Here is an 18,703-nt window from a genome sequence, read left to right as displayed (position 1 = left end):
AATTTCCATGGCAGGTATGGCAATGAAATCACTTGACAACTGCACACAATTTATGGAGAGTCAATTAACTTGACGGATGAATCTTTCATCAGAAATCTTTCACAGGCAGAAGTCTGCAAATTTAAGATATTCTGATCTGACAGAACACACACAAGTGTAAAATGTTGGTTGCCTGTCATGAACCCGTATTCAGTCCGCCATAAATACAGCCTATGGAATAACACCCTTTCAAGCAAGTTAACAAGGGATAAACCACGACTGTAACAATACACACTATGTTAATGACAAGTCAGTGCTAATTAGAATTACAATGAGCTTAAAACACTGACGTTATTTAGCATAACTGAGAAAAAATAAAATCAACAAGCCAACAAAATCAACTTTAAGCTTGCCAGTTTATCTTTTTTATTGAGAATAAAACTGTACTGGTTTTGCATTTCAAATTTTTTTAATTATTTCTAGAAGTGAAAACTGTACATGTTTTGTGCAGAAGCTGCCATAACTTAAGCAGACATGACAAGCATTGGAGAGACTAACATTTTTCTTTAAACTCCTTCCTCAACTAGACATTTTATCAAGTCCAAATACATTGGCGAATATCCTGAGCATTCAATACAAAAGATTGCTGAAAAAAAAGTAACATTTTAAAACACTGCCAACAAAACATATACTTCTGTATCATAAAGTTTTAGAGATAAACTAATGAACAGGGTCTTCACCCAAACTATTGACATAAGGTAGCTCAATTCTTTGTATTATATATAAAAATTGGTTCTGCTATTAATGCATTTTAAAAGAAGACCAACTAAAATTTTTCATTCAGACTGAGTTGCAAACACAATGACGTTCAAGTAGAGCCTGAACTTTTCAGTTTTTATTTTCCAAATCTCTACCTCCCTTTAAAATGTTTGTTAAGCTGTCTCTGCATACTAATAAAGAGAAAACTACTAATTAAGGACTGGGTTTAAGATGATGTTTCTCTTTGCTAAAAATCAAGGAGGTTTTAAATGGACATCCTATCAGTGTACATTCTGTATTGGTATTTTATGCTGAAAAGAAAAGCTGTCAGGACAACTCTGTTAAACGAGTGAAAATAACAAAAGCTAAAACTAGCAATTAGGATCAGCAATGAGCAGTTAACGTGAGTAGTTCATTTGTCACGTCTCTTTGAAATAGAAATAAAGTGAAACCGAATCAGGCTCAATCAAGATATGTAGGTAAAACAAGTGACATTGTTTTGTAATTAACAGGTTTTTCCGAGTTTAATTGGGGAAACAGGAAATTGTCTCAAAATAAGTTTAAAGGGACGTCATGTGTGTAAAACCCGAAAAATTCAATCCATCGGTATAAGGGAAGCCAAACCCCTGATTTAAGGCAACATTCACTGTTCTGGAATGAAGTATGCATGCACCCTGGTGTGAAGGTGTGGAAAGATCTGTGAAGAAATGACCCCTGCAGCTGGAATGGCCACTCAAGAACTGCTTAAGTCAATTGTGTGCAGGCCGATTGCTCTGGCTTTGCACTGGTTCAGGTAGGTGCGTCACAACTGGAGTCTTGAAGCAGAAGAAATGCAGGTCTTTCTTTTTTTCTATTATAACGGGACATGACTGAACAAGTAAGACACAGATTCTCCATTGTGTGTTCTTCGGATGGCTTCAGCAAGGATCATTGAAATATCAATCACCTAAAAAGAACAAAACAAAACAGATTGTTGTAAACCTGGGATGATGAAGTAAAGACTATCTAATATATACTGTATGTATAGCTTGAACCAATGAAAAAACAACTGCAGGATGTAGAACAGAATTTTGTGTAACCAGGCTGTTGCTCAGGTGTTAGACAAAGGGCATCCTTGACACGCATTATACACAGTCACAACCTTTCTAGCCAATTGGATCTGTTGCGGTAGACTATGCCACGATACACTACTATTTCTGACTTAAGTAGTCTAACCTGAAAACAAACAAACATTCCTTCACTATAGTGACCATGGAGACTACTGCATAAAAAAAAAAAAGTATGTAAGGGGCATTGCATATCTAATACAATGGTTTGTAAAAACAGATCTAAATCATTGATATTACCATAGGTTAAAACAATGTGTCAGTAAAGCAGTTAATTTTACTGGACAACACCAGTAACGGAACTTAAATGAGAAAAACACAGAGTACAGCATTTTACCAAATACTTCAAAAACACATAAGTTAAGCTCTTTATTTTTGTATAAAAGCATGTCTGCAACATACTTGTGCCATTAATTAGCCTGTTTTAGGATGGAAATGCATCACTGGAGATATTCAAGATAGGCAAAGCCTGTAGAGAAATGTTACCTGAATCTTTGGGCAGTGTTTCATTTTTTCTTCCTGTGGAATGGTGTTGGTAACTACAACGGCCTCAAATGCAGCATTGTTTATCCGGGAAATGGCAGGGCCAGAGAAGATCCCATGGGTCAGTATAGCATACACCTTGGTAGCACCAGCAGATAACAATCTGCAATATACAAAACATTCAATATGGGCATCATCATTTGGTAATTGTAGTAACTTGTTTATCACAAACCCAGTTAAATAAAAAGAATGGGCCAGCTTAATTTACATTTCTAATAAAAATAAATATGAAAACAAGAAATCATATATTTATAGGGCTGGATCTGAAGGTTCGAAGGTTCGTTCGCTAGCCAGGAATTCGAAGATTCTTTTAAACCTTATTTATGTTTTTTTGTTTGTTTTGTTTTTCTGTTAACAGAAATCGTTTGACAATGTGTGAATACTATAAATCGCACATTAAATATCATTTGCATGCAAAATTCGATCTTTTGATTTGTATAATGCAAATTACTTAAACAAAACTTGTGGTATTAAAATCCACAACCAAATCGTTATACTTAGCAACTCTATGGCGCCGCTGTCATGTATGAAGCAGGGTATATTATTATGCCAACACACTGGGGGTTACCTATAGCGGTTGTAGTGCTTCAGTAAAATATGTACTGAATATCTAGTATACAAAACAGTGTAAGAGAAGTGCTATGGTAGAATATGTTTGAAACATACAAAATATACGCTAACACTAATCATTTTAATTTTGAAAAAACTGAACACCGTCCATCCCTCCCCCCTCCAGCTCGTGTTAAACAAAGGCAAATTTCTTCATTCGCCATCTCGACAGCAATGTGTTGTATAGCAAAGCTGTATTGAAAGAAATGTCTCGAAACCCCTCTGCTGTTTTTTTTTTGTTAAATGCCCAGACAACCAAAAAAAAAGTTGAATGCAAACTGTGCAAGCAACTGTTGATGTATTATGGAGGCACATATTAGTAGTAATAGTACTGCTGGTGGACATAGTAGTCCACCATCACAAAGCGTGTAAAATGTGACAGACTTATAAACCTGCCTGGAACAGTGACTGTTAAATTAAGTTTGTTTTGCCTAAGTCTGCTGCAGTTCGTGCTGCTACAATGCAAGCTACTCGCAAGCAGCATCAATTATGTGTACATAAACAACGTGTATTTTTATTTCAATTATAAAAACATGATTACTGTTCTATACAACATATTTTTAAACTGCATATGAATGTTTAACTCCATGTATATATGGCTTACCTGTAAAATAATAGGATTTACAATCAAGTATAAACAAGGAGCTATGGTGACGTCACCAATAAATTATGCAAATTAGTACCATCGAAGGTTTGAAACTTTGAAGGTCAAAATGTACCCTTCGTTGCAGCCCTATATATTTATATTCATAAAAAAGGTCCTCGCTATTTCCCCCAGTTTAAATATGCATACGACATGAAGACGACACAACTGGCACTTGCACTTGCCAATTTCCGTCTCGTCTTCCTCCATTTGTCGTCATGTGTGTTGGTTTTTGTTCGGTAATTACAGTGCAAGCTGTTCCAAAGAACCCTGTACCGTCTCACTTCCTTGTTGCTCTGCTCTCTGGAGTACTCACTTGTCAGCAGCATGGCAGACTGTGCCACATGTGTCCGCCATGTCATCTACGAGAATAGCCACCCGGTCTTTCACATCACCCACTAAGACCATTCTATCCACTTCGTTGGCTTTCTTTCTTTCTTTGTGAATGAGGGCAAACTCCACGTTCAGTCGGTCAGCAATTGAGGTGACTCTACAATAAACAAATGGTTGCAGAACTTTAAAACATTTGCTTCACTTACTTTAGGAATGTGTTGTTATTTCAAACAAGGCTGTCTTGTGATATGTGTGGCCCGAACTGGATTATAATAATTGAATTAGCTGAGTTGGTGTGTGTGATTAGTACCAGGTGAGTGGTTTAATTGAATAGAAGTTGTTTTGCTATCTGATTGGTTTCCACGCAGTTGTTTTTTTAATATATATTAAGCAGCCTATTTTAGCGCCAGCCAGACGCGCCAGCCAACACAAGAGCCTCAACAAAAGAGCCGGGAGTCTAGCTGTGGGAGTCCAGCAAGGGGAGGCCTGCACTGAGACGCTGCTCCAATAGATCCTAACCTAACGGGGCTCTAGAAGAAGCTCTCTACTAGTCAGGTCTGTACCCTCCACCCTACTGCTCCCACTGTGCCTTTTGTCCTGCTATGACTGTCTCTCACATCCCTGTTCTGTCCTCCCGTCCTCGTCCTCTGCCCTCCCTCCGCTACTGCTCCTCTAACCCCTCTAATCTCATTTCTCTGCCTCTCCCCCCCTCCCGCACACTCTCTGGTGCACTCTGGAACTGTCACTCTTCTGCTAACAAAGCTGATTTCATCTCTGCCTTTGCCTCCCACCTCTCGCTCGATTTCCTTGCTCTCACTGAAACCTGGCTGTCCCCTGATAACACTGTTACTCCTGCTGCCCTGTCCTCTCTCTACGTCCTGTCCCATACCCCGCGTCTCACTGGACGGGGAGGTGGGACGGGTCTTCTCCTCTCTCCCTCCTTGCTCTTTTCTGTCCCCTCCGATCTCATCTCACTCTCTGTCAGTACCTTTGAATTTCATGCAGTCCAACTAACCTCTCCCTGTCAACTCCTGCTCATTGTTCTGTACCGCCCCCCTGGGCCTCTCACTCATTTTCTGGATGAACTCGACTATCTACTCTCCTCCCTCCCCTCCCTGTCTACCCCGACTGTCCTGTTGGGTGACTTCAACATCCACCTCTCCAACCCCAGCCACTCTGCTGGATTCCTCCCTCTCCTGCACTCCTTCGACTTCTGTCTCTCTCCGTCCCCTCCTACCCACAAAGCTGGCCGTCAACTGGACCTCACCTTCTCCAGGGCCTGCTGCCCCTCCACCCTCTCTGTCACCCCCCTGGACCTCTCTGATCACTATTTCATCTCTTTTTCTCTGTCTCTCCCCCCTCTCCCTGCTCCTCCCACCCCCACTGTCACCTCTCGCCGTAACCTCCGCTCTCTCTCCCCCTCTGTCCTTGCCTCCACTGCTCTCTCTCACCTCCCTCCTATCGACTCCTTTTCACAACTCTCCGTAGACTCTGCTACCTCCACCCTCTTCTCCTCACTCACCTCCTCCCTCGACTCCCTCTGTCCCCTCACCTCCCGTCCTGCTCGCCCCTCCCCTCCCCATCCCTGGCTCTCCTCTGCGCTCCGCTCGGCAAGAATCGCACTGCGATCTGCTGAAAAGAAATGGAAGAGAACCAAACTCCCTGCTGCCCTAGACCTTTACCGCACTCTCCTCTCCTCCTTCTCCTCTACTCTCTCCTCTGCTAAATGTGCTTATTTCCAATCTGTAATCCAAGCCTCCACTAACAACCCACGTAAACTATTCTCTACCTTCTCCTCCCTCCTTAACCCTCCCCCCCCTCCTCCTCCCTCCTCTATCTCCCCTGATGACTTTGCCTCCTTCTTCTCTTCTAAAATTTCAGATATCCGCAAACTCTTTAACACCTCTCCCTCCCCCGCACCCCCTCCCGCTCCAACTCCTACACCCACTGCAACCCCTACTAACTCACCCTCCTTCTCCACCTTCTTGCCCCTCTCAGACTCTGACCTCTCCTCCCTGCTCCAGGGTCACAAACCCACCACGTGTGCCTTGGACCCCCTACCCACTCACCTCTTTCAAGCTGCTGCTCCTGCTCTACTCCCCTTCATCTCCTCCCTCCTCAACACCTCTCTACTTTCTGGTATCTTCCCCTCTGCCTTCAAAAAAGCCTCGATCACTCCCCTCCTCAAAAAACCTACCCTCGACCCCACCTCCCTCCAGAGCTACCGTCCTGTCTCCCTCCTACCCTTCCTCTCCAAAACCCTCGAGCGGACTGTACACCGCCAGCTCTCTGCTTTCCTGTCCAACCACTCTCTGCTTGACCCTCTCCAATCTGGCTTCCGCTCTGCTCACTCTACTGAAACCGCCCTCCTGTCTGTCACCAACTCACTTAAATGTGCCCGAGCTGCCTCTCTCTCCTCTGTCCTAATTCTCCTCGACCTCTCTGCTGCCTTTGACACTGTTGATCACTCTATTCTACTATCATCTCTTGCTGACCTGGGGATCTCTGGCACTGCTCTGGCCTGGTTCTCCTCCTACCTCTCCAACCGCACTTACCAGGTAACCTGGCGTGGAGCAACCTCCACACCTCACCCTCTCTTAACTGGAGTCCCCCAAGGGTCAGTCTTGGGTCCTCTCCTGTTCTCTCTCTACACCCGCTCCCTGGGCCCCCTCATCGCATCCTATGGTTTCTCATACCATTTCTATGCTGATGATGCTCAGATTTTCCTCTCCTTCCCCACCTCTGACTCCACCATCTCCTCCCGTATCTCTACCTGTCTGTCTGCTATTTCCTCCTGGATGCACTCGCATCACCTCAAACTCAACCTCTCTAAATCTGACCTCCTTTTCTTTCCCTCCTCCTCCCCCTCCTCTGATCTCTCCATCTCTGTTCCTCTGGAATCTACCACACTCTCTCCCTCTTCCTCAGCTAAGAACCTTGGAGTCACCCTGGACCCCTGCCTCTCTTATTCCCAGCACATCTCCACTCTGGCACGCACTTGCCGATTCTTCCTGAGCAACATCCGAAGAATCCGACCCTTCCTCACCAACTATGCTACCCAGCTCCTGGTCCAGGCCCTGGTACTCTCCCGCCTAGACTACTGCAACTCCCTCCTGGCTGGCCTCCCTGCGTCCGCCACCCGTCCGCTCCAGCTCATCCAGAACTCTGCTGCCCGCCTAGTGTTCTCTCTGCCTCGCTTCGCCCACGCTACTCCACTACTCCGCTCGCTCCACTGGCTCCCGATCACTGCTCGCATCCAGTTCAAGACTCTTGTACTAGCCTACAGATGCCTTGACCAGTCTGCACCCAGCTACCTCCAGACCCTCATCTCTCCCTACACCCCCACTCGACCTCTCCGCTCCGCCTGCACTAGAAGACTAGCTCTACCACCGCTACGCTCCCCTGCCTCCAAAGCCCGCTCCTTCTCCACCCTTGCTCCGCAGTGGTGGAATGACCTTCCTACAGATGTCAGGACTGCCCAGTCCCTGACCACATTCCGGCGCCTCCTTAAGACTCACCTCTTCAAAGAGCACCTGTAGAACTCCTCTGTTTGTATCCTGGGACACTATCACCCTTCATGTAAATGTGCTTTATTTTGCTCTTATCAGCCCCTATTTTACTGCATTTAATCCTGTACTTCAGAATACTGTAATCTGCCAAGTTTTTAACCTGTAGTACTTTGTATTTAATCACATCCTGATGTAACTATCACTATTTAATCATATCCTGATGTAACTATCACTATTACCTGCTGTATTATTGAATTGTGGTTTGTCAAACTTGTACTTTACTTGTTTTATTGTATTTCTTGCTCTTATTGTATTACTTGTATTGTAACGCTTGAAATGTTTTTGCTTACGATTGTAAGTCGCCCTGGATAAGGGCGTCTGCTAAGAAATAAATAATAATAATAATAATAATAATATAACCTGGGCCTCTAGAAATGAACGGCTACTGAATTAGTGTACTGCATCATTTGAAGGAGCTTTATTTGAGAACTGCTCACAGCAAGGAAAGATCATGAAAAATTGACTTTAGGATCATCAAGGCTCCTCTTATACAAGACTGGCTGAAAAAATAACTGGCATTTGCCAAAAACTGATGGAAAATATTGTCTTTCACTCAACTTAAATATATCCCAACTGCTTTAAAATCTGAGTAGTGTGCAGAACTTTGGGACCACCCACTAAAAATGACCTTTGGAAGCTATACACAAACTGGAATATCATGGGTTCAATCCCAGGTGGGGGACATTGCTGATGTACCCTTGAGCAAGGTACTTTACCTAGATTGCTCCAGTAAAAACCCAACTGTATAAATGGGTAATTGTATGTAAAAATAATGTGTAAAAAAGAATAATGTAACTGTATGTAAAATAATGTGACATCTTGTAACAATTGTAAGTCGCCCTGGATAAGGGTGTCTGCTAAGAAATAAATAATAATAATAATAATAATAATAATAATAATAATATCATCTTTTTGTTCTAAAAAATAAATAAAATCCAAGGACCTACTCTATTTAGAAATCTTACTTTGTTTAATAAATTTATACCTCTTTGTATATTCTTCTTTGCACTTCTGCAGTCGTAACTTTTACTTGTTTTGCTGCCACTTCCATTCACAGTTTTATTGAAACTATAAGTTAACACCTGCCGTTAACAACCCCACTGCTTTTGATTTCAAAGCAAGATCTGTCACTCAGCAGAAGCACCCAATTACAATATGCTTTTCAGATGACAACTCACTCTAAATACCATGGCAAGTGCAAGTTCGTCTCAAACAGAGTCGCACAAACAGCGACTTAATATAACTGCATACGAAGACACCTAACCATTGTTTTAAGGGCTTTGCCTGTAGCTACTACAGTTTTCATGCAGTTGCTACGGCCAAAACCTAGCAGTTGGCATCTCTGCAATCCGCATTCCAAATATTGTTATCCAGTCACCAAGACAAATGACTGATTAGAAGCAGCGCATAACTTTACTGAAATCTAGAAGTATAAACAAAGAAAATACCAAAACACTGGTAAACGAGTGTGTATTTTGTGCACTTTGGAGACAGTAGCTCACTAGTCCTTGATTACATCGCAGATATCATCTGTTCCTCGGAAGGCAAAACTCACTGCATTCTGTTTAGCTTGGTCTAAAATGGCCACCACTTGTACATCAAACTTTGGGTAGAGATTTTTACTGCTACAGTGTATGACATCACATAAAACAAGTCTGCAGGACTCATTTTCATCTTGGTTGGAATGTTCTAAAATCTTTTCTGATGTATGTAAACAAAGCAAAAAAAAAAAATAGAAAAAATGGGTCAATTAAACACACCCAAAATCATTAAAAAGCAACGTAAACACATTTAATGAATCGAATATTTAAAATGTTCAGTTAGACCTCAAAATGTGGAATTTAACAAAAGTTATGTTACCAGGAAACAAAAGCATAATGTACAATTTAGACTATAGCGACCTCTTGTGGTTAAGTAGTATTTTTGTTGTAAAGTTTTAAACCGATTTTTTTTCAGGCCTCAAGTAGTTTTGATGTTGTTTGTTCTAGAAACAAAACTGTACCTTTTAGAATCCCAAAATAACAACAATACCTTTTTGCTCCCCCAGCATCAGGAGACACAATTATACCGTTTTTCCATTCTGGAATATTTTCTTTAATCCATTGAATAACAGCAGGCTCTGCATACAGATTGTCCACAGCAATGTCAAAGAAACCCTGAAACAAAGACACAGCCTAAGAATTAGGGCAGCAGTGTGGAGTAGTGGTTAGGGCTCTGGACTCTTGACTGGAGGGTCGTGGGTTCAATCCCCAGTGGGGGACACTGCTGCTGTACCCTTGAGCAAGGTACTTTACCTAGATTACTCCAGTAAAAACCCAACTGTATAAATGGGTAATTGTATGTAAAAAAAATAAATAATGTGATATCTTGTGTAACAATTGTAAGTCGCCCTGGATAAGGGCGTCTGCTAAGAAATAAATAATAAAAATAATAATTAGCTTCTACTGTAGGTCTGACTACGTAACTGTATAACAGTTCATATCACATTTATTTTCAAGTTCGGTCCATTAACAGACAATATACAAATGATTAACTTGCAAACAAGCACTGATAACTAGTAACGTATCATATTATCTACTAGACCTATATAAGCTGTGTGAGAGTTGTGTGCAACTATTCAGCAACACCACAAAGCAGAAGGACCTCAGTGACTTTAAAGGTGGCATGATATTGTGTGTACCCAGGCTATCGGTTCATCCTTCAACACAGTGGCTATATTTATTTATTGCATTTACATAGTGCTTTACATACAAAAAGTAGCGCTAAAGCACTGTACAGTAGATAGCAGAAAAAAAAAGAACAAACCACAATACATTTGTATAGCATGTCACACATACAACTGCCACAATCAGACCATTTAAATAACAGTATATATAATACAAAAGCAGCAATTTAAAAGTTGCATTAAAACCCACCAAGATAAGATAAAAGTGTGTTTTTAGTCTTTACTTGAAAACTGTAACGGCCTCAGCTTCCCTGACAAACAAAGGCAAAGCATTCCATAATTTAGGAGCTCTACAAGAAAAAGCCCTACATCCCGTGTTGCTTTTGTTGACCCTAGGAATAACCAGCAGCCCCGCATCCTCTGATCTCAGAGTGCGGTTTGGAAGATATAGGGTCAGTAACTCCTGCAAATAAGTAGGTTCTAATCCATGCAGGGCCTTGTAAGTTAACAGCAAAATCTTAAAATCAATTCTATGCTGCACAGGGAGCCAGTGTAAAGAAGCCAAAACAAGGGTAATATGTTCACTTTTCCAGGGTTTATTAAGAATTAATGTTAATCAAGATGATGTCAATGAATTCTCCTGTGTGTTCTTGGAATGGCATCATTTGCAGAAAATGACCATTGGATAGCACAAATCCAGCGAGACAGGGAGCGAGATGAGGGGGTGCTTCAGACAGCGGTGAAGAGGAACTCCTGAATGACTGATCACATGCTGACCTAGATGCATTATTATTTCCCCTTTTATATCATACCATTATAAAGGAGTGTTTTGTGTAAAGTATTTTGCAGTCTATAAATCTCCATAAATTACACATGGTTTACTGTCAGTGGTTTATGGAGTCAGAATACATTTAAAAAGGGATCTTGTAGGAGAAAATAACGTTGAAACAGTTCCAATGAAATATTTCTAACCGTGTATTTATAGCAGTAAATTAAAAAAAAAAGGACGATCTGTAACTTAAACACATTACCCAAACCCATTAGCTGAAGGAGCCCAGCATTTACAATGTGAACTCTGACCTAAAAGCTGAGTAATACAAATTGGATGTAACCGAGATAACATGCTTAGAAACTTGCAACATCTCAAACAAAGCTTTACAAAGTTGTGATAAGTAATTTTTTTTTTTTTTTTTTTTTAACTCAAATTTCAGGAAACCCTTGCTGGGCTTTGACGTTTACAATTCAACACGTTCCCAACCCCCCACCCCCCCCTCCCCATATCTAATGCTTGCAACAGATTTTCTGCAAATGGCATTTTGGACTATACATTGTTTGATAGGATTAATGAATCCCTACTTTGAAACTCACCTGAATCTGTGACGCATGCAGGTCCATGGTAATGATGTGATCTGCTCCTGCAACTGACAGCATGTTGGCTACAAGCTTTGCAGAGATGGGAGCACGACCCTGAAGAAGAAGAAGAAGAAGAAGAAGAAGAAGAAGAAGAAGAAGGAGGAAGAAGAAGAAGAGGAAGAAGAAGAAGAAGAAGAATTCAAGCCTGAACATTTGGGGTAAAATTGGTGGCTGAATTGCACAAAATCTATTTTCATGTTTTTTGTGTATAAAAAGGTAGTGTATACCTTACGGTAAAAGTCAGAATCTGGTAAATCTTAAGTTTTACTGGTTACTATCAACATTTAACAAGTAAGGTGGTAAATGTCCAGAATTATGAAGAAATACAAAACATTCTACAAGTTCTTTCACATCATTTGTTGGAACACTTTCATGGTTACAAAGCTCCAGGCACCATGAAACTAATTCTATCAAATGAAGGTCACTGGGCAGAAGAAGGTAACCCTATCCAACCTTAGCTGGAATGAAAATAATACATTCAAAACAGCATAGCATGGAGAATCTGCAATTGCAAAAAAAAAAAAAAAAAAAAAACACAGATTACCAGGGTTTTTATTTTCTTTTTAACTTCTAGAATATTGTCAATGGTCATCAGCAGCCATGTAGGATTAATCACATTTGAATAGCTGGTTCAACTAAATGTTGCACTTAATGTAAACCTACTCAGATATATACGAACACACAAAAAACTGATTTTTTTTTTTTTTTTTTTAATTTTATTTGATGAGGTCTGCTTGCCGCAACGGTCTGTCACATTGCCTGATCTAGTATGGTCTCAAACTCAGAAAGGTTAGGCTTGGTCAGGGCTACATTCAAGGAAATTCAAGTACTGCAGCACACGTTGTGAAGAGTTGAGACATTAGGGGGCAGTGTGCTCTTAGCAGGTCATGTACTATGGAAAGGATATCAAAACAAGCTGTTGTCAGACAATCCTGGTAAATTCCCCTTGGCACAAGAACCAATTTTTACTCCTGCCAATTCTCTCGTTTTTGGTATTCCTAATATTCTGGATTAGTGGGTCATATCAAACTTCCATGAATTAAGCAACATGAAAAACAGCAATGTGATTGTCACCTACAGGCTCAGAAATTAAAGTGATGATTTGTGGCAATTAATTACCCGTCTGGTCAAACAGAATATATTGTAAGCACCAGCCAAGCTGTAATACAATAAAAATTATATCTTAAATAGCAAATGAGCAAAAAAAGAAAGAAATAAATAAAAAGCTAGTGTCTGTAACTACATCATATCTTTAGAGAACTACCCCAGAACGTTATTAGTCTTCCAGCTCATTTGTTCATGCATAAAAAATAAAAAGGTGCTTGGATTTGATGTTTAAAGCAACACAAATCCAAGATGCATCATATCCCTGTAAATTCATTATTATTGTAAATGTTTTACAGAGGACACACCCATTTCTACCAAATAAGATATACAAGTTACAGCAAGTACAAACGGCAATTGGTGGAACAAAGTGCTAAAGCATAGTTCACTGTCTTTTTGGGAACAAAAACAAAGCATCATTGGGGGGCATAATGATATCTAATTTAATTGTTTGAATGTTTCTTACAAAACTAGTATATCAATTGGTTTGCTAGAAATGACTTGAAATTAAAAGTATCTTTTTAGCTATGAAGCTATTTATTACTATATGCGAGACACCCCACAGAATTGAAACCATCTAGAAAGTTCGGGACTATATTTGAAATGGTCGTATTATTATTTATTTCTTAGCAGACACCCTTATCCAGGACGACTTACAATTGTTACAAGATATCACATTATTTATTTTATTTTTTTTTACACATTATTTTTACATACAATTACCCATTTATACAGTTGGGTTTTTACTGGAGCAATCTAGGTAAAGTACCTTGCTCAAGGGTACAGCAGCAGTGTCCCCTACCAGGGACTGAACCCACGACCATCCGGTCAAGAGTCCAGAACCCTAACCACTACTCCACACTGCTGCCCTAAAATATTATAGTTAGATTTTCACCCGAGAATACTGTAGCAATCTTGGTTCCCGCAGGGAATCCACATACAGCGGAGAGCGGGTGCGAACCCGGGACCTCTCGCATTAAAGCATAGGAGCGTATATCGGGCTTAGGTATATTATTGCTGCAACTTTAAATGCTTACCTTATCCTTCTTGTCTTGTCTGGCATAAGGGAAGCATGGAATAACTGCAGTCACCCGGTAAGATGACGCAATCTTACAGGCATTGATCATGATCAACAGCTCCATCAAGTTGTCGTTGATTTCCCCACATCCACTCTGCACAATATAGACATCCTCCCCCCGAACACTTTCTCCAATCTCGACACTAGAACAAAACACAGTTAGACAACAACCGTCAATACACTGCAGCATTATGCGATTGTAACCAAATAATGACATAAACCCTATTTGGCACTTCCATAATTACCTACAGAAGCCTCAGACAGGCAGTTTTGAAAGAAACACATGTTATAGCAAACATGCATTTTCATTTTAATATAGAATATCTGGTACAGTCGCCACCACTTACACCGTACAGGGTTATTTCGGGCAGACGTTTATCGGACAAAAAGCGCTTGCCGTTTGCCATTCCTATCGATTTCAATAACAACGGCATTGTTTATACCGTGTTAAGCACGCTGCAGATTTCAGGCAAACTCAGTCGTTTGGATCTCATTGTGTGCCATTCACATAGATTTAACCCTTTGCGGTCCTATTTAGCAAAGAAACAATTGTGAGGATTAATTATACAAGTACATTAAAAGGGCACTATTTAAAATTACAAATCAGGTGATACATAGCACTGAACCTGTGTAGAGCAGAGTCAGTCAGCATTACGCCTTACAGCAACAAGAGTCTTATTAAAAAAACTCTTGACTAATAAAAATAAATAACTGTGGTAATATTTATTTTAACTATCAACATTATATTTATGTTCAAATATCATGCTTAATTATTAATACATTGATACAAAAAAAATTTGTATCTGTATCTAAAAAGCTTTGAGGGAATGCCTCTCAGGAAAGCCATTTCACTTCCTAGGTCATTTTACGTCAGCACTGTCAGTCAATAGGAAAAGCTGGATGGTTAAATGACAGGAAAGAAGGGATGGGGATAATGTTATCCTCCAGATGAAAGACCTCTCCTGCCTACTAACCCATATTAGAAACCTGTATTAGGTTAGAGCAGTCAACAACTGTATAAAAGGTGGTCTAAATTCCACCTTCAGTGTTTATTCATAGCAAACATTATTTCATAATCTACATTCCCACATATACTGTAAATAAAAAAAAACAAAAAAACATTGAGACAAATGGTTGCTCAATCCCTTTTTTGTGGAATGCCCTTGAAACAAGTCTCATCTGGCACATGTAGAAAAATTAGATCAAAAGTCATCAAAACAGGCATTTTTGCAAGCTTCAGACACATTCTCCTCATGTACCGCATATTACTCCTCCTCTTTCACATACACATACCACCTACCCTGAAACCCTTTTCTCCATCACAAGTGGGGGGAAACCTGTATCAGAATGGCCCATTACACATGATCAATTTAAACCTTTCACCCGTGCCTAAACTTATCAATAGTGGTGCTTTACCATACAATCCCAGATGTGAAGTGACTTTTACATAAGGCCCAGCACCAATTATACATGGCCGACAAGTTAATAAACTACATCATTCAAACACAGCGGCGCAAATTAAACCTCTAATTTACTTAATCACTTCCAGACTGCTTTCACTTCCCCTGGAAGCCCATCCAAACGACAGTTTAACAGAACTGTTCCATATCTGCACTGCTCGTTATCATGGGACTACCCTCACCAATAATAATGTAAACTGATGTCACCAACATGCAGACTTAAGCCTGTCTTCCACCCAGGCAGAACATTTCTCAACACCAAAATACCTTGGTTTATTAAAGCAGCAGCGTCCTGTGCACTTTTAAACTTTTCCATTGCAACTTACATTTGGTTTTGCTCAGTCTACATAAATATGCAAAAAAAGACTCTGAGCTTTATTAATGAGATTTGCTCAAAATGACCAAGCTTTAAAAATCAGGCCATTTATCCAAAAGAAAATCTTATCACCAAACCATTTTGTTAACATCTCATAATAGTTTTAGCTGTAGGGATACAAGATTCTTCTACGATTGAAACTTGCTTGTTACTACTATCATCACATGAAAACCAAATTGGTATAATCCTGCTACTGCACTTCAAACTGTAGCAGCTCCAAGACACCACACAAAGTATAAACTCTGAAGGCAGCAGATTAATAGATAATATTGCTCTTACCAATACTTCATATTTACTGTAGCTTAAGTATTTAGCGTATCCCTACAAAAGCTTCCTAAACATATCACTACAAACACACCACTCCACTAGTATAGATACAAAACAAGGCTTTAATACAAGGTATATAGTGGGTATTTCAAGTCAAACAAAACAAATGTGAACAGTTCATTTAAGGTAAACTGCTTTAACCCATGCTTAGTATAACAAAGCTTTATTTGAGGGTCTCTTCACAGATGTAAAAATGTAGTTTGTCAGTCAACATGGGCCTGGTAATGTATTTAACACACACACTCATTATTTCCCTACACTTAATACCATTATGGGAGAGAACTGGTACAGCCTGTAGGCACCAGCAGGCAGTCTATGAATCTTCAAAATGGACACCAAAAATATTTTTAGCTAACAAAAGTCCCATTGAGAAATGCAGTACCGGGAAGTGTCTTTGTTACCAATGATATATTTGGTATTTTGGGGGCCTACCATACCTATGTTAATAATTAAATAAATTGAATGTTACTGAGCCTCTAAACAAGAATACTTTTTTGTTTTTTTTACATTAATACTCATACATAAGGGTCACACATTCACTGTAGCACTACTAAACAAATGCACTTCAGCAGCACCCATGTGTTAATATCAACACTGGGAATAGCAAGCAAGATCGAAATGCTATGGCATGACCCTTTCTGGTGTTACCCAAAACAGACCCACACAGTGTCAGCCCTGAAGACCAGACCAGAAACCTCATGACCCGTCAGGCATTACAACAGAACTAATCAATACATTGCGAAGAGTGTATTGCAACATGCAGTACCAAGGTGCGTTATCATGGGGGGATCACTTGTGTACTCTGTTGAACCAACAATTACATCAGTAACCTATCTATAAACTGCGTTTAAGACTTGCACTAACTGCATGTTTAAAACTGTATCACAGGGGGTAACATGCCCCACCCCCATCATTACTTTTTGGTAGTATGATAATTTAAGATTGCTCAGTATCCCTAGTTTAAAAAATGCCACCTCCGCTATTGTTTCTTTATGTTGATGCTTAATATTAAAATAATATTTACAGATAAAATATCTGTAGGCTTGTTCTGCAAAACGAGGGAGGGATTATTTTTGGAGTTTTTACTGTTCTATGTGGCAATGCTGCAAAAAGATTATGTCTAGTGCAGCGTCGTTCTGTAAAGTAGAAAGTATTATGTAATCCATAGGGAAAACATGTTGAATCAGCTTATCTGCGTGTTACAGTACTCAACTAGTAAAACGCAAAAGTTTGCAGTGTGATCTACTGTAGTGTAGCACTCATTTACATGGTTTGCGTTTCACCACGAAACTATCATTCAGTGGGTTATTACACAAAGCATTAGCGTGCTAATGATGTTTTATGATTACAGCTCTGTTTCTTCTACTAGTACTCAGCCTAGCATAACTTGCTTCAGTTCTATCCAGTGCCTCTATCTGAAGGCCCCCTCCCCCACTCAACTGTGGATGGAAAACACGTGATAAAAAAAACTGACAAACGAAGCAAAATTGTTAAACTGAAATCCTCCCTTATTAAAAAAGTAACAAACAGATGGCGCAGTCGCCTGTTTCGCTTTAACTGAATGACGTGTTGCCGATTACCAAATCTCAACCAACTTGCAAATTAAACAATTTGAGAGCCGATAAACTGCAGCACGGATGCCATCAAAAATGGTCACTGCTGACCAATACAGCATGTCAGTTTTGGGAGAGCAGGCGCACACGCGGGGCATCAAAATGGACGCTTAATTTAAAAAATAATAAAAAAAAAAATCATTCTTGGACGTTATGCAAAAGACACAGCGTCGACGCAAACCAAGTGCACGATGCGTGCATTGTGTAATAAAATACGCTCACTCCCACATAGGAAATAACAATTTACAGGCACTTAAATTCAGGCTCTATCACTCAGACCGTGCAGCATGTTGTTGACAGGGCTTGCCATTGTGAGACACAACCGAGACCTCATCAAATTTCCTTTCACAGCCACCTTATGAAAATAAGTATTGTTTTGTAATTGCTCCCTGTACCAAACAATAATAACGCTTACCATGTTTCTTGGTTGCTGAATTTCTTTGTGACCACTTTTCCTAGTTCCAGTCCGAGCCTGTCTGCCACTTTTTGTGACAGATCGTGGTGGGAACTGCCACTGAAAATTACTATATTTGGCATGGCGAAAGGGTTATGATGTACAGCGCAGGAAGGAAAGAATGAACAATTGCAGTATTGCAAAGTCTCTAATTTACTGCTGTCTTGTCTTCCTTGTTTTTTCAGAAAGAACTGGTTAAGGAGCGGATTTGCCGAAAGGATATGATGCTCTGAGCCCTACCCACTCTCCTCCCCTTCACTCCTACACCTTCTGCTCGGTTTAAAGGTACACGCATAGATATAGAAGGCCTTATATATCTACGGGTACAGGACTCTCGTTCTTAGACGTAGCGTAATTCAAAGACGGAATTCGGCGCTTTGAGATGACGCTACATTCTTTTTCGAAGTGTGTGTGTGTTACACCCGAGGACCGATGTCTTAACCGTTGTACAAGAAGTATCTCCCAGATGTTTGATTTAATAGTTATTTTGAGAGTTTGTTCTGTTATTTTTGTTAACTGATGTTTTCATAATTGGATCTTGCCAGTTCATGCAGGACTGATGCGTTTTGATTTACATCTTCATTAAAATGGTCTTTTTAAAGCGAGCACTACATCCCATTGATTTGAACTACATACATTACTTAATCTAAATTGCTTTAATAGAGCCCTGTC

The 18,703-nt window shown here is 40.2% G+C and overlaps 1 protein-coding gene across 1 annotated transcript; it reads right to left on the bottom strand.

Annotated features, from left to right (window-relative positions):
* Positions 1 to 381: 381 nt before the first annotated feature.
* On the bottom strand, positions 382 to 18,320 carry LOC117405604 (ribose-phosphate pyrophosphokinase 2). Its single transcript, XM_034008787.3, has 7 exons — positions 17,993 to 18,320; positions 13,761 to 13,944; positions 11,575 to 11,673; positions 9,573 to 9,697; positions 3,956 to 4,129; positions 2,331 to 2,490; positions 382 to 1,684 (listed from the first exon to the last, which is right to left on the bottom strand). The coding sequence occupies exons 1-7, from the start codon at positions 18,112 to 18,114 to the stop codon at positions 1,592 to 1,594; spliced, it is 957 nt and encodes a 318-aa protein (XP_033864678.1). The 5' UTR covers positions 18,115 to 18,320; the 3' UTR covers positions 382 to 1,591.
* Between the last annotated feature and the right edge of the window lie 383 nt (positions 18,321 to 18,703).

Source organism: Acipenser ruthenus, chromosome 9 (genome assembly GCF_902713425.1).
Source record: "Acipenser ruthenus chromosome 9, fAciRut3.2 maternal haplotype, whole genome shotgun sequence".
In the NCBI taxonomy this organism is placed as follows: domain Eukaryota; kingdom Metazoa; phylum Chordata; class Actinopteri; order Acipenseriformes; family Acipenseridae; genus Acipenser; species Acipenser ruthenus.
The sequence above is the reverse complement of the archived record's forward strand: the minus strand, read 5'-3'. Positions and strand labels throughout refer to the sequence as shown.

Excerpts from the sequence above, each read along its gene's own strand:
- LOC117405604 (XM_034008787.3), bottom strand. The coding sequence starts at position 18,114 with ATGCCAAATATAGTAATTTTCAGTGGCAGTTCCCACCACGATCTGTCA. Across the intron at positions 11,674-13,760 it reads GACAAGACAAGAAGGATAAG|GGTCGTGCTCCCATCTCTGC; the intron begins GTAAGCATTTAA and ends CTTCTTCTTCAG. Across the intron at positions 9,698-11,574 it reads TGCATGCGTCACAGATTCAG|GGTTTCTTTGACATTGCTGT; the intron begins GTGAGTTTCAAA and ends TCTTTGTTTCAG.